Raw genomic sequence first — 16,407 nt, forward strand, 5'->3', positions numbered from 1 at the left:
ATGATTAGAAGTCCAGCATTGCAGAGCGATCCAAAGGACAAAGCTGTGTGTGAAAATGTATTTTTAGACTTTTATAATTAACAAATCGGTCATGTGTTAGCCCAGCTCAGACCACTGTCTCGCCTTTTTCCTGATTTCACATGAAATCAACAGGAGCAGTTTGGCTGATGTGTTTTACATGGGCCCTTTGAAAGAACACGTTTTATTGTCGCTATACTATCATTTTATGTCAAATGCAGATGACATTTTTTTATTTTTTTTTATTATATCCCAAAGTTGGAGTATATTTTTTCGGTCCAGCAACAATGTAAACCGGACGGCGGAGGCGCTGATACTGTGCATGCGCATCACCGCCGTAGAAAACAGTTCTTCTGCTCATGCAAGAGTAGATGATCATTAAGAAACGTGGTGGCCTCGGGAGTGGCATTACTTCCAGTCCATATTCTGGTTTTATAGTCCATATTGATAGTTTTATAGTTGAGATTCACCCCAAATAGCATCCAATTCATCATCTATTCATATGAGTGCCACACACTCTCCATTGTCATTGTTTATAGTGACAATGGACAATATAGTGACATTTCTCTGCACATAAATGTGTCTTTTCATTATTGAAACCGACATCGCCAACCCGTGGCCAACCATGCTAACTCGATCGTCTTCAGAGTTTCTGCCGCTGCTGTGTAAAAGGAGATCGTTTTCAGAACGTTGCTGTGTCAATGTGAAACTTTTCTTAAACAGGAATCTAAAAACGATACGTTTTTAGATTCCTTACGTTTTTTGCCGTGGAATGTTGACATGTAAACAGTCGCCATGGATGTAAAGAAAGAAAGAAAGCCGTTGGCTTTATTTCAGTTCATAGCCAATAAATGCTGCAACAAACCCAATCAAAGACCATGTGTTTCCTGCAAAGTGAGACAACTGGTGTGCAAGCATGTTTTTTCATTGATAGGTTTTCCTGCTCCCGCCTCCAGACAACAGTCTTCCTTACTTGATGTGAAAACAAAGCTCACTACAAACTCTCTTACCTCACAACTTTTGGCACAGACTGAGACAGGACATGCCAAATGCCTTTGGAGAAGACATAAACTTACAACTTTGGGTATGTTCCTGACAGATTAGTCACCTTTGTAAATAAATCTGTTTATTGCTTTTCGTAGACTCCCTGGAAGACTGTTTGGCATATGGTGAAATCCAGAGCTTTACAGATTGCATGTATGTGACTGATTAGGCCAGTGAAGCAGCAAGGAGTTGCTTCCTTATAGTGTAAGTTATACTATTGCTGACAATGAAGGTTCTCCATCCCGACCAAGCAGAGGCAGGAAAAAGTGAATCACAGTGAACGAGTTCAGGGGCCAAAGAGAATTGACAATGAAATACTCACAAGTCAAAGCGAAGGTTCTGCTTCTCTTCAAAAAAGTAGTCCAAGATGTACTTTCTAACAAAGTCGGGGTTCAGAGTGTTGTCGATCACCTCCGTTCTGCCAAACTAGAGAGAGAGAGAGAGAGAGAGAGAGAGAGAGAGAGAGAGAGAGAGAGAGAGAGAGAGAGAGAGAGAGAGAGAGAGAGAGAGAGAGAGAGAGGTTAGTACTGAAGAATGATGAGAGCAAGCAACAGAACTGAGCGTAGGTCAAAAAGCGAAAACAGTTAGTATAATTGTTTGCTTGCACTCCCTTTTTCTCTCAAAAGATTCTCAGTCAGTACCATTTTCCTATACACAAATTAACAAAGAAGCCTGATGAATGCTGTTGCATTCACAAGCTGCGGATGTGGAGAAGCAAACTGGAGGTGTGCATCCCGGTTCCTTGCTCCTCAACCCTCTTCTGCACTAATTACAGCTCCTTCATCAACCCCACAGAGAGAAGGAGCTGAAGTAAGAAATGAGGAAAATGTGTGGACAGAGAAACAGCATGGGTGGAGTGGTGGTGGGGGGGGGGGGGGGAGTGGCAGAGAATAGGAAAAAAAAAGGGTTATAACAGGAGTGGGGGGCTTTGGACAGCGTAGAGGGAGGAGGAGTGGGAGTGGGAAAAGAGTGGGAGAAGGAAAGGAGGAGAAAGGCAGTGATTAGGGCTTCTTAATTAGTGGGATTCTTGCTCCCAAAGTCTCAAATGCAGAGAAATAAGGCAGAAACCCTGGCAAGCTAACCAACATCGCCACATGCATATACTGTACAGAAGCCTGATTAGGAGAGATAAAGCACATACATAAATCATTTAAACCCCCTTTGGATTCATATTTAATCACATACTCCACCACAGTGAAGAATTAACATTTTATTTTTATGGAAAAAAATTCTTTATCTTATGAAGTGCTTTGTAGTGAATGGACACACTTTTAAAGTTACCTTTGACCGTAGCAGTTCAAAACAACTCCAAACAGTTTGTTTCAGGCAAACAATTGACTTTGGCAAGTTTTGAGAATGTGTTAGTAACTAAAGCAGAATGAAACCAGACAATAATCTGTCCAAAACAGACCAAAATAGGAGTATTCTGTGTTACTCAATTTGAAATTGCCAGATTAAAGACTGTGTTATTTATAAACCGTATGACTAAACAATGAACCAAAACATTTCTTCCTTTCTGAGAAAGATTACAGCTTGGAGAAAGTCCAGAAAAAAATAGATGCCAGGGTAAATTCCTGCAAAATGTGTTATAGTTTGTGTTAAAGGTCTGTGTTTCAATAAAATTAATCATATTCTTATTTCATATTCTCTCCCCACCTTTGTGTCATGACAAATTGCACCCTGACAGTAGCTAAATACAATAGTTTCAGATGAGATGTAGTTAAACAGTGCATGTAATTAATACATAAGGGTTTGGTATTTTATTTTCGTTCATATCGAACAAGGACAAAGAACATACCCTGGATCCAGGGAATGGGGGTCAATTGAAATTAACTCTGTAATTAATTCACTTCTTGCTCATTTTATTTCCTGATGAAGTTCATATCAATATATTAAACCTCACATAACAGTGAGAATCAATGATGTGAATATCCAATTGGAAAACTGCCAAAATCTACACGAGTTTCAAAATAAAGGATGTCAGATCTGTTTTTCCATAATGTGGCAGGCACTAGTGTGGGCAGATGTGTGGGTAAACCATGACTTTTCAGTCAATAAAACAAATAAAGTACAGTACAAGCAATTAAGTCAATGCAACAAATACAAAAGTGAACACTTCAGTATTGCCACACTCTTTGTTGAATCCCTCTTTGAACTCTTCTCAAGTTGAGTATCTAAATGAAATGCAACAGGGAAGTAGAACAGTTGCTGTAAAGGACGGTGATATTCAATCTGTACACCCCGCAGGCCGTGTGAGAGACCTCGAGGTGTTGATGAGGCTGTGAGCACATGTTAGTAAAGAGGCGGGTGATGGCAAAGATGAGGTCCATAATGTAATTTCCCCACTGAGTGGAGGAGACAATACCCTGCCGCAGAGTTCATTAGATGCTGCTGAGCTGCTGGAACAAGCTAATGAGAATTTGCTATGAAGTCCCTGACCTGCACCCCCAACACAGACACACACAGCAGCTCACATGGACATACATATGGCAACCTGGAAACCAAGAGGAGAGTTCAGTTTAAGATAAGGGCTCGAGCAGAGTCATAATAAGAAGTGACTTTCGTCCTTTGTTATTCTTGTGGTCCTTCTGCTCCACACCTTATAGAGATTTCATTATCATAATCTCTGGAGCACACACACAAAACACCACGGGGAATTCTGAATGTCTTGCAGTTCTCTGGCCAACATGGGTTCCTATCCTCCTTGAGGCATGTTCAGTGGACAATATCGCAGTACTGATATAATGAGCCCGGTTGAGTCTTGAGTGTTAACAGAAAGAACTAAATGGCAGTCGTGTGAATTGGTAGTGTGAGACTGTGTTTAGAATTGTTTTGGTCGTCAGTAAAAAGGCACTCGGGTCTGTTTAATAAATCCCCAAGGAATGGAGTGCTTAAGTACTAAGAAATGATATAAAGTCAAGGGAGTGTTTGCCTTTTTCTCCACCAAGCAGCTCAATAACCAGCTGAGGACTATAATATCCTTGTACATTTGAGGAATGTGAAGTTTCATAAAAATCCTAAGAGTTATTGAAGCATTGAGCAATGCAATTTGCACTCAGAAAACACATTACTAAATGCACACCTTGATTGACACACACATTTAAAACACCATCATTTGAGCAGAGTGAGGTCACAAACATATCAGACAGGCCAAGAGTCTCCTTGAAACAAATAAAAAAATGACAAAAAATAACACATAAAAAAAAACATCTGCTTTAACTTGTTCAGTCTTTACAGTCACAAAAAGTGATTGCAGAGCTTTTCATCACGTGGTGATGAAAAGCTCTGTTCCATTGAGTGTGTGTGTGTTTTCAATTCATCTAAGAATCTTCATTGTATATTGAGATTACTGACACTGAAGACAACAGGACATTGATTCTAGGTTTTGCAGCATTATGTTGTGTGTCTTTTGGGCTTGACTTTTAGTGCATGATAACATATTGTGGTTACATGTTTGAAGATTAGGTTCATTTCAGGCGTTGCCGTCAATATTCCATCGAGATAAGATGAGGCTGTACAAGATGCTTGGTGTTGGTGAACAGTGTGTTTGTAGCAATAGAGAGGCTTTACATTGTGCTTGGCCACAAATCTCACGTGGCCCTTTTAAAATTGGTGTTGGGTATTTGTTTGTCCACCTTGATTTTGATCAAACTACCAGCCCAGGGTGAAGCATTGACCAAGGAGGTCTATTAAATTTGAAAGCAGATCCGACTCAAGCAGCAGAACCACAAATAATTTTTGTTCCCATTAAAACTGGTAGACAGGGCATTTGGCCCACTGATTTACTTATTTCATTTTACATATGAAAATGTAAGAGAGTGTTGTAAAGTTCAATAGTGATAAAAGTGATATATGCAGAGGTATGATGGCTCTATATCACTATCAGATTGTGGGCACCAGCAGATTGCAGGTGGGCTTAAGCACACATTTTGCTGAAGGCCTGTATATGTAAATCTTATTTCCGGAGCTGCTAATATGCATGTAATGGAAGAGGAGATAGGTGAAATTGTATATTTACAGTATCCCCGTAGAATTGAATAGAAATTTATTGTCAGTGATTATTATTGACTTCATAAAATAAAAGCATCAGGACGAGGAAACACCTTTCAAATCAGCCTCAGATTAACATCTTGTAAAAGTTTTCAATGCCAAATATAGACCAAGGCTCATTGATATAGAGGAGACTGACTGAGTGCAATGAGGGGAATACTATGCAGAAGAAGCATTCTTAGAATATAAAAAGCAGTGGCACCCTTCAACAAGAGTTAACTGCATAGAAATGGCACGCCTGTGCAGGAAACACTCAGGGAGCTGGAAATGACTATTAAAAAGGACCCCTGTCTGAATGGTGTGCTCAGGGGTCTTGTCATAACAGTCGCCTGTTAAGTCAGAGGTATTCAGTGTTAACACAGCATTCACACTCCTCCACAATGCGCTTATACAGGTGATGCTTCATTTCCACGAGCACGAATCTGATTTAATTTTCTTTGGGAACAGGCTGGAGTCTAATTTAACTTGAAGGTAAACTAAAGTGACACGCTCATTATATTGATTATGCTTTGTGTACTTAATTAGACCAACATTCTGTCTCACAATCAAACTGGGAATACAATATGGTTTTTGTGAGATGGGTTTCAGAAAGCTTTAATGCCAGATATGTATGCATTAGGCAAACATCCATATGTATGCGCATTGATACAAAAGAACTCATGGATGGAGCCGTCTGCAGAGCATCAGCTATATTTGAGTAAAATCCCACACAGCCATCTGTTACAAGTGGATAATTGTAGAAAAAGCAGATGAGGGTCATCCGACTGCATTAATGCATGCAGTTGTATACAGTATGCAAATAAATATGGCACAAATGTACTGTTACTCTGTTGAAATAGAGATCCACAATAGTTGAGAGAAATATATTCTTCAAAAAAATACCAATGAAAAATGTGTGCTCTTTGATAAGCGGGATGATTTTCATGAGTAAAATCATGAAGTGTATTCATATTTTTTTTTATAGTTAATAATTAAAGAAAATGTGTATTCCACTGTACATGGTTATCAAAGTATCAAGTAATGTTTCATTTTCAAAACATCAGTGTTTGAGTCTTTCAAATGCAGCTGGTATATACATCTCTGTGTACTTTTTATAAGCTTTATAAGAAGAATTGATACAACAAAGAAATGAATTACCAAACACCCATTCACTTATTTACCATGAACAGTTCATTGTCTTTTATTTTTCTTTGCTGTGTAACCACATATAATATGTGAGTTGAGACAGATAATATATCAATTACAACTGAGCTAGTTGGTCTTGGTAAAAGGCTGCAAGGCAGAGATACGAGTTATTGACTGGACTGAAGAATGCATGGTGAGATGACAAGAAGAGAGAACTGATGGTGATGCTTCATAGACTGCATAAAGCAAACAAGGTACAGTAAGAGCAGAATTAATGCCTCCCCTGTGTGCCTTTTCAGTTCCTAAAATGTCAGCATATTGATCATTACATTGTGAGAGGATTTCTTTGTTGTTTGAAGTCTCCAATTAGTGAATATTTCCTCGGCATTTTCAGCCAACTGATGGAGGAGCAGCTTTAATGAATTGTTAAGCCAAACGCACACTCACAGTGAAAAGAGGAAAAACAAAGGATTGAAATGTCTTAACTAGAACACCACGGGCCTCTATCATACATACACAAACACACAGAGACCACAGCAGGAGTTTAATTGGACAAAAGTCCTCCCTTGTTTTTTTTTATGTGTGCATGCAGGCTTACCTCTCTCCACTGTTTGGTTTCAACACCTTGTGTATAGAGAACGCACACTGTGAAAAAGCACCAGATAGAGACATTAAAAGACAAAATATCATAAAAGAAACAGAAAATGAGAGCAAGGAAGAGAGAAAAGAAGACAGACAGAAAAAGACAATCAGAAAAATACAGGCATATTCCAAATGGGAAATCAATGTGAGGGTTTTAGCTCCAGTACAGTGAACAAAGGCCCATGGCACTCGAAGTAAAACAAATATTTCCCAAATCACCAGGCACCATATCCACAGGATAGAACAAAAACACACATTGAAGATCAGAGAAAAAGACACAACTATAGAGAGCAGAAGCGTTTCAAAAAGAGACGTGAAGTTCTCCAACAAAAATAACAGACATACACTCACATACAATAGCTGTTACATACTCACATGGGTCTGACTTTGAGAAAGTGTCCTTATCCAACAGATTTCTGGAAAATCAATGAGAGGAAAAAAAAAACAGCTGTTACTGGCTGGAAAGGAGATATCATATACAATACATGTTGGTCTGTGGCGATACACTCAAATAAGGTTTTCCATATGAGTCAATTTACTGTTTTCCAGACTGTAATAGTGTATTTCGGATTCCAAATGTTTGATTAGTTATTCGGCGGAGCTGTTCCAAAGTCTTTGTACTTTTTATTCTGTCGGGATCATGTTGAAGCTACGATGACTTTTGTTATGTTAAACTTAAGTGACGATCGTGTTCCTCCCCTGAATCACAAAGCCTTTTTATTTATTTATTTATTTTATTATTTCTAACCTCTTTATACGCTGTGAAACATTACCCAGGACACCTTGCAACGAGTTCAGTAAAATAAGATAAGACAAATAATCGCACAAAGCAGTGTTACTTTAAATTACAGGAGATGAAACATTACCCAGCGCAAAAGAAAACAATGGCTCCACACAGGCTCAACATCAACCTCAGAAAGTGGCTTCTGTTATGTTGTCATCTTTGAATCACTTATGAGTTTATAGTAGGGGTGTCACAGCCATGGCTTTGTGCTTGGTTTTTCTCTGCCATGTTTTTTTCCCGTGTCCTCCTCTCCCTTCTCGTTTCTCAAGTCTTGTGAAACCCCCTTGTGTATCATCAGCCCTGCTTCCCAATGTCTGTATTCAAGCTTTCAGTCTGTCAGCATCTTGTTAGTTGGTCTTCATTCTTCCTGTGTAGTTCTGTTTTGTTCTTAGGAGTTCTGCCCGTTCTGAGTGGCACACTCAGCTCTGTGTTCAGATTTTCCATGTTTGCTTCAAAGATAATAAATTTCGCTTTAATTTGAAGTGGTTGGACTTTGGGGTCCTCTAATGACACCTTGACAAGGGAGGACCTGTCTGAGCTGAAAACAAAGTATTGAAACAGTCGGGGAGAAGCAGCATTGTTCTGAACTGGGATTCTCCAAATCAAATGAAAAAGTCTGTTGGTGGCTCTTGACACACAGATGATTTGTGATTGCAATGATTACAGAAATGAGGACCTTGTTTCAATTACAAAATGACTGTTATTATCTGTTATATAGCAGAAATGCTTGATTTTGTCTCAGTGGGGATAATGTTGAGAGGAGTAAAGATAGTGGGACTTACATACAAAATATTTTTGGTGCATAAAAACAGGTGCAAAGACAATATTGCCATTTAAGGGGAAGCTGATCTACTAACAGAACTCAAAGTGGATTCCATTCAAAAAAATACATTGATTCACCTTACTTGCCTTGATGAATATGATATATCTAGAAAGGTGGGTTTTTTTTTGTTTTTTTGCTGATAAATCAACACCCAAAGCAATTTAAATCAATTTAAATTACCATTTCAACGTAAACCAGGGTCAAAATTAAAACACTTTCGCTGTGGCTAACTGTCACATATAATCAGTATATTGTCAGCAGTATCGACTAAAATATCCTTGAGCAGGCTGAAGTTATATTTATAGTCATGCTAATATGCTATTTAAAGTACTTACAGCCAAGCAGAGTTGGATGCTTTTGAAAATGAGCTTCGTACAGTTATAATGGCTGTTTTACATGTAATGAATGGGTCTTGAATGAGATGGACAGCCGGTCTTACAGGCTTTTTTTATGTAGCGTTTGCATTTTCTCCCCGTGTGTGCGTGGGTGTTATCTCAGTATACTTCAGGTTTTTCCCAGAAAGGAAGGACAGACATATATGATGGGTTGATTTTAGGCAAATAAATGTTTGGTGTGTGGGATTGTCTCTATGTGTTTACTCTGTGCTGCCCATAGTCAGATCCAGCCGTCAGTGACTCCACATTGGACAAGGAGGTATAGAAAAAGGGTGGATTACTAAAACATATATACATAAAATGGATTGCTTTGTCGGCCTTTACCATTTCTACCACACAAAAACTAAAAAAACAAATGAACAAAAAAAATCCTGAGCTAATCTCTTTAAAAAAGAAAAAAGAGATAAAAAATAGGGGTCATTCTCTCACATACAAAAGACAATCCTGCAGCTGCCTAAACTCGTCTACATAATCCTGTTAAAAATGACACAAAAATCCAAGTAATGACTTCCAGACATTGTCAAAGCTCATTCAGAAGAAGTTTGAGCGTGGCTTGAAGTGATGATGTGAATCAAGTTCAGCATGTGGAGGCGAAAGAGCACTTAAAAACACATTAGTTCGGCTCTAGCCACTAGTGGTGAGGGTGCTCGCTGTTTTTCATGAGCAAGCATGATCACATGTGAAGTCTGTAACATGCAAACACCAACATGATGATTGATACATTCACAGACAATGAAATCAACTCACAAGCAGTTATAACAGCACAGGAAATTACTGGGTTGGGGATGTTGTACAATGGCAGCCTGATTACAAGCATCGCCACTATACATATAGAAATATAGGTTGCGATCTTCCACATCACACGTTCACAGTTATAATAGATAAGAAGCAAGTTTTTGTATGATTGGGATGTTATTTCCATATGATTTGATTTCTGTGCCATTCTGCTGGGTCGATTTATTTGTTAATAAATGGTATAATACAAAAACAAGTTTTGCATGAATCACAATTGTTTGTAACCATGTCACTTTGATTAACTTGTAATTAGTCCCATTAATTCCCCACCTATTTAATCAGATCAGGCTAGCTATGACAGAACTTTACAGAAGTTGTAATTTCAGCATTTGGGCCATTGCAGGATATTTTAAGGAATCTTCTGAACTTGAGGTTTGATTAATGCTTGCAGCATTGACTAATGGCAAAGGTGTCAGACGCAAAATTACAGGGTTGGCTATGGGAGGAGAAATAAGGTCACTGCTAAGGGTCTCTTTAATGCTATGTGCCATCTCACTTTGCTGTTCCACTCCCCTTTCTGGTCTCTGTCTCTCTCAGTGTCGTTTAGACAATCTGTACAATGTCTCAAAGGCAAATTATCAAAGTGAAATGTGTCCTGTTCACAGATGATACTGTCTTTTACTCTCTAGGGAATCGACAGCAGAAGGATATGATCACTACAGCAATGAATAGAGTAAACATGTCATTTGACAGAAACAGAACAGAATAGAATAGAATAGAATAGAATAGAATAGAATAGGATAGAATAGGATAGGATAGACTTTATTAATCCAAGAGGAAAATTATTTTACAGTGTTGCTCCACACAGAAGAAAATGAGAACCTAATGATCAATAATACATTGAAAGAGTTTATGAGAACAGACTTCTTTTGATAACCGCTCACCACAAAATATGCAAAAAATAACATATTAGAGCAATACCAGCAAATGCCATAGCAATTTGAGGCAAATCAAGACATGTACTGGATTCAGTCATTATTCACTTTGTGCTGCTCGTTATTCTTACTGTATCTGTCTTGCTGTGTGCAGGTCTGGGGAAATAACTACAAAGTACCTCACAGCCAGTATGTACATTGCAGAAGTGAGCAATACTGACAATAAACAATGTAGGCCATATAGAAGACAGACACATTGCTTCTAAAATGAAACACCTGAAATGTATGCATTCGGTTCAATTTAAGGAATCACAAACTGCACAAAGCCGGAGATGACCTGTTGCCCACAAATACACAGAAAATGTTCAGGCAAAGGGAGGGTGGCTTTAAACTGAGAGGAGATATCAACTTTTAAAAGCCCAGTGTTCAAACCATAATGAAAAAATGTCTGTGGAGGGGATTTGAGAAACAATCTGGAATTGAAGCTAAAAAGCTGTACAAACATTAGTCATTATAAAGGGATGCCCAGCAAATAGTAGGTAAATGGAAAAGGATTCAAGATCAAGGATTTATCATAGTTATTTGAGATTATATTTCCGTATATGTGTACAAGTACATACTGTATATTGATATATAATTAAAATGGTTGTATAGTGACATAGTGTTCATTGATATATTTGATTATAGTTGTATACTTTTCATGGTAATTATTTGAGCTGGGTTTGTTGTTTGTTTTCTCTACTGTTGTCTTTCTATCTTTCATTTATATAGTTATTGCATTTTATTTTTTGTTGTTTTGACAATCATATTATCCATAATAAAGTGCAGTGGGAAGCTTTAGTTTGAAGCTTCATCCATTCATACATTTTGTATACTGCTTTATCCACCTGAGAGTCGGATGTTTTAGAACTGTGGGAAGAAACTGGAGTACTCAGGGGATAAAAACATGCACAGGGAGAATATGCAAACATCCACACAGGCTCAGTAGTCTAGACTCAAACCAGGAATATTCTCAGGGAGGCAAGAAAGCTCACAATTACACCGCCATGGGGAACTTAAAAAAAAAAAAAATTGTTAAGTCTCCTTCTCTGAATGAAAACCCCAAAAATCTAAGTTTTTGTATACCATTGTGATCAAAAATTCCTCAAACCAAATGATAAAGACAGAGTAGTCAAAAGCTGTGTGTGTCTTCTTTCTCCATTAACGACACCCATAATCAACTATGATAATTTCACACTCCAATCGCATATCCGCGGTCACATATTCAGGCTGCTGCACTTCACCAACAAGATGTGATGCCTACAATTTCCAAAACTGTAATTTTACAAGTATTCATGTTGGTTGTCAAATCTCTTTGTTTCCCCTGCCATTTGCCATGACACTGCAGTTCCCTATCATTTCCATGATGAGGAAAACAATGTTTATTTATGAATGCAGAATCACATTTGTTGGATATTAACTTTTTTTTTTGTTTAGTGATTGTTCAGATTGTCAACAAAGTACTTTTCATTTCATGAACAAGAGAATGAGAAAAGTAACAAAGTTGAAAAGTAGCAAAGTTCAGAATTTGAAAAGGCATTGGCAATTTTAACCTCACATCTGTAGGCTTGAACTCCTAAATAGTTCCTGTCTTGGTAAAAATGCACTGAAATATACAGTACAATGGCAATGAAACCAAATTCAGAGAACGTTAGTTGAGCTTTGTAATCTGAAATCTAATATAAATGTGTTTTAATGTGCCACAATGGGCAGGGAGGAACTTAGCTGTAATGAATAAAAGAATAAAAGTAATCTAACTGATGCACTGGGGGATGGGTCATTTTGAAACCAGCGTCATAATATAAATATCACTTCAGAAATAGTAAGGAAACACACTGCTAAATGTGTCAGCCTTAAAAAAGTTAACATTTTTGATAAATATGTAGTCAGTCAGTCACATTAATTGATAAGTTTGGATCTTGGCACAGCTAAATAAAACTCAGAAAGTCTCATAAAGAGTTAAAAGTTCAGAGTTAAAAATCATGAACGAGGGGGAACCGGACCATGTAAAAACAGGCTTTAAAATCAAATCTTAAACTCACAGGGCGAAAGTAGATGAAGATGCGATGCGTTCACTTCCTGTGCACATTGAGAGCCTACAGGCAGCTTTTTGGATGAGCTGTTGACTTTGTATATTGTGTTTACTGATACTGGAGTAAAGGGGATCTCATTTCTGCTCATTTCCAAATCAGCAGAAGTAAGAAATGGTCAAGTCCATCCTAAAAGCTTCAGTTGTGCAAAAACCTTGGTGACGACACTGTTGAGGGAAAGATCAGCATTAAAAATTACATTAAGTTTGCAGAGGCCCTTACAAACGTTTCGGGGATGTCAATGAGACTATAAGACAAAGTGTCGGGGTTTGGTGCAGGGACAGGAAGATTTAAATAGGATGATTTCAGATTTGGAGTCATTCATCCGTTTTAAAAAAAATTTAATAACTGTTGCACCAGCTTGCAGTTGGATATACAGCTGTGCAAAAATTACAACAGGTTTCAAATGACTGTGGATGTAGCGGTATCATGAGTCGAGACAGGAAGCCATAAGAAATCAGCCTGTTTTTGCTGCGTTTGTTTCATGAGCCTTAATCGTCTCAGATGCATCATTACAATCTTGACAAACTTTCCTGAGCTCAGAGATACATACAAGCGAGGGCATTCAATTCAATCCAATTTTATTTGTATCGCGCCAAATATAAGAAATATCTTGGCACTTTCACGGGGAAAAATCCAACAATAGCAGAAACTGTGGCATTCAATAACTATTTGACTCCTGCAAGTCTTTTTTCTCAGTGAAGGGAATGTTGACAAAGGTCATTTTGAGACGTTCATGTGGGAGTTTCTTTTTTCTTCTTCTATATTTTCATTATTTGTTTTCTATTTTTCACCTACATTCCAAAGAAAGAGTGCATCAAACCATCAGACTTATTTTCTGAATGCGTGTGATGCTCGTATAGTTTTTACTCTTACAGCTGTGCCTTCGCTGTGGGCAATATTGCAACATTCCCATCTAGTGACTGACTTCCATCTTTTTTTTTTCTTTCCATTTTGCCTCCCTTCATGTACTCCAGCTTCTTTTTAATGAACTTTTTAATGAATAACTCTTTTTTTCTCCCTCTCTCCAACATTATATCTGCTCATGTTTGGAGTGTCCATGTCACACCTCCATCAGGATTGCTCGACCTTTTCATAATGCCTGCCAGAGGCGAGTGTGTACTCGCCACTATTACCCTTCTTGTTTTCTTTTGCTTGCCTGGTCACTACACTGACACTAGAGCCCTGACTCCAAGTGCCAAAGCCTGTTGGCCCTGTTTTGACTAGTTTCTCTTTCTGGCCTTTTTCATTTTCTCCTGCAGTATCTGTAGCCATAAACCTTCATCTGTGCTCTTTCATCCGCCTCAATCGGTTTTGATCTTTCCTCTGTTCCTGTATTTTCTCTCCCCTCGTTTATAGCTTTCGAGAGTAAACTGAGGAGGCAGTTATTGACAAAGAAAAAAAAAACACGTGGAGTCCTACAGTCTTTCTTTTTTCTTCCTTGGTTCAGATGTAAAGTTGTAAAGATGTAAAATACCAGCTGTGATGCTTTGTGATTGTTGAAGACATACTGAAAATTAAGCTTGAAGCTGGACTCAGGGTTTTATAAATAAAGTGTCCCTCTTTATATCCAGGTCTCAAGAAATAGATTTGCTATGACAGATAAAGGTAAAAAAAGGAAATTAGAAAATCAGACCTCAGACTGCATTCATAATATAAATATGTTCAGCTTATGTAGTAGTACATGTACAACAGGCGATATGGAAAACAATCTGTTCACATTGCTATACAAGTTTGCAAAAATGTCCCAGGTCCATTGTTTCTAATAATTAGATGCTTTGTTCGTTTAATGTATTCAGGCCTTTTTTTTTTTTTTAACTTAATAAATAATTTTATTGCATTTTGGACCTTTTCCATCCACCAGCCCACCCAAACAGCTCTCAAAGGTTCATTAACACACAATGTGCACATTGTTTGCTTTTTATTTGTGCCCCATTGTTGTTTGAATGACCACAATTAAATCATACTGAGAGAAATGCAAATTCTAAATATTGTGGACTCTGTTATTGCAACCATAAACTCTGAGTCTGCGACTAATAAAAAAGAAAGTTTTTAGAAGATGTATTAAAAATGTGCCTCTCTGTTATGACAGCATGGGCTGCAAGTGTGTTTTCTGTTTGACACTACTCACCCCCGGGTTTATCCATTGAGCCCTGATACAACTCAGATCATGGCCACGAGGCCAAACAAGCTCCTTTGTGTACTCGGTTGATCGTGTTGTTGATTTGGTAGTCTGAAGCTTGATGCGAAACTGAACACCTGAACTTTATAAAATGTCAGGAGGCTGGATAGATTTGAATGCATTTCAATCAACACACTATAGTGTTTCCATGGGTATTCTTACATAATTTCTGCTTTTGGTTAACTGACAGTTCAAGACATTTGTGTTACTGTTAATGTAATTTAATTCATTCAATTTACATGTGTCAACAAGAAAATCAATAGATTTAACCTTCCAACTTGTAGAGAATGTGGAAGAAGAATCAAAGAAAAAACACAGTGTATATAAATATCCAAATCACAGGTCACTTCTCTTTTCATTAAAATCACAATGGGACAAAAACTACCAAAAAAAAAAGGAGCAAAGTAAAAAATGTAAAAGGTGTTGGCAAATCCAAATCCAATCCTGTGGCCTTGAAATCTGCATAACACATCACCTATAGTTCCTGTAATGGTGATTAATGCACCGAAATATACAAAGTCAAACTATGTGGCTTTATAAGCTTATAATCGTTGCACCTGTGATCCTTATCAACTTGTGAAAACCTGGATCATGTGGAGACAAACAAAAAGTTGGAGCACCTGAAAGTCCACATTTCTTCTCAGAGTTAAAACTTTGATACTTAAAAATGTAAGTAGAGACCATGCTCTGAAGAGAATTATTCACTCTGTGGCTTTTACGTGTCAGTGAATTTGAGCGCTGTCATATAATGTGATACATTAGAAACTTTCACCAAAAATCAGTGAGCATAGAGAACTCATTGTCTCTTTTATTTCTTTGTGAGATGATATGCAGAGGCGGCGGAGACGGTTGCAATTATTCTAACCTCATCTGTAAATTATACTTTTGTCTTAATGAGGACAGTGTGGGAGCTAACCTGACCTTTCTTTTATGCAATCTTTTTATTTTTAAAGCTGTGCATCAGACTTTGTTTGAACTCCCAGAGCATATCCTGACATATCTGCAATAAAGCCTGGTGTGTGACGGTTAACATTTAGCTTTTCATCGTTTTTCAACCCTTAAGAATAAGAATAAATATACACAGAGAAAGTAAAGTTCACATTTTATCAATATATGAGAATGAACTTAATATCCACCACTAAAGATTCCTCATTCAGGCAAACACGTTTCCTCCTTTACTCTCATTTTCCAATTCAGTCTGTGTTTTTTCCCAGTGGTCCAAAATGAATCAGCCCATATGTCATTCACTGCTGCCTCCTCTCTATCTCTGTTATTTCCCCCTCCTGTTTATCTGTCAGCCTTGTGTTATCCCTCTAATGGTGTCTCCATTATCTCTTCTATGTTAAATATAGCCTTGTCGCCACTGTATTTTTTCCCTACATTCACGCAGCAGTGTTTATTTTTAGTCATGACCAGCACCAGTGTAAATCAATCCATCCAACTCTCCTACTTGGTAATTAACTGGCACAGGGCACAGGCTTAAATTATTTTTTTTTAAGTAGGTTGGTGCAACATTGTGTGAATGTTTGAGGAAAAATGACGGAA

At 37.8% G+C, this 16,407-nt stretch overlaps 1 protein-coding gene across 2 annotated transcripts in view; it reads right to left on the reverse strand.

Moving 5' to 3' along the window:
- The window catches only part of cpne5b (copine Vb), a gene marked incomplete at both ends in the record, with an annotated part of 120,656 nt that overhangs the window by 83,975 nt on the left and 20,274 nt on the right, over positions 1-16,407 (reverse strand). For both annotated transcript variants that reach the window (XM_080495739.1, XM_080495738.1), the window contains 3 exons: positions 1,385-1,488; positions 6,836-6,882; positions 7,255-7,295. In XM_080495739.1, coding sequence (XP_080351865.1) covers positions 1,385-1,488; positions 6,836-6,882; positions 7,255-7,295 — 192 coding nt within the window. The remainder of the gene's footprint in view (positions 1-1,384; positions 1,489-6,835; positions 6,883-7,254; positions 7,296-16,407) is intronic.

Source organism: Blennius ocellaris, assembly GCF_963422515.1.
Source record: "Blennius ocellaris genome assembly, chromosome: 4".
Taxonomy (NCBI): domain Eukaryota; kingdom Metazoa; phylum Chordata; class Actinopteri; order Blenniiformes; family Blenniidae; genus Blennius; species Blennius ocellaris.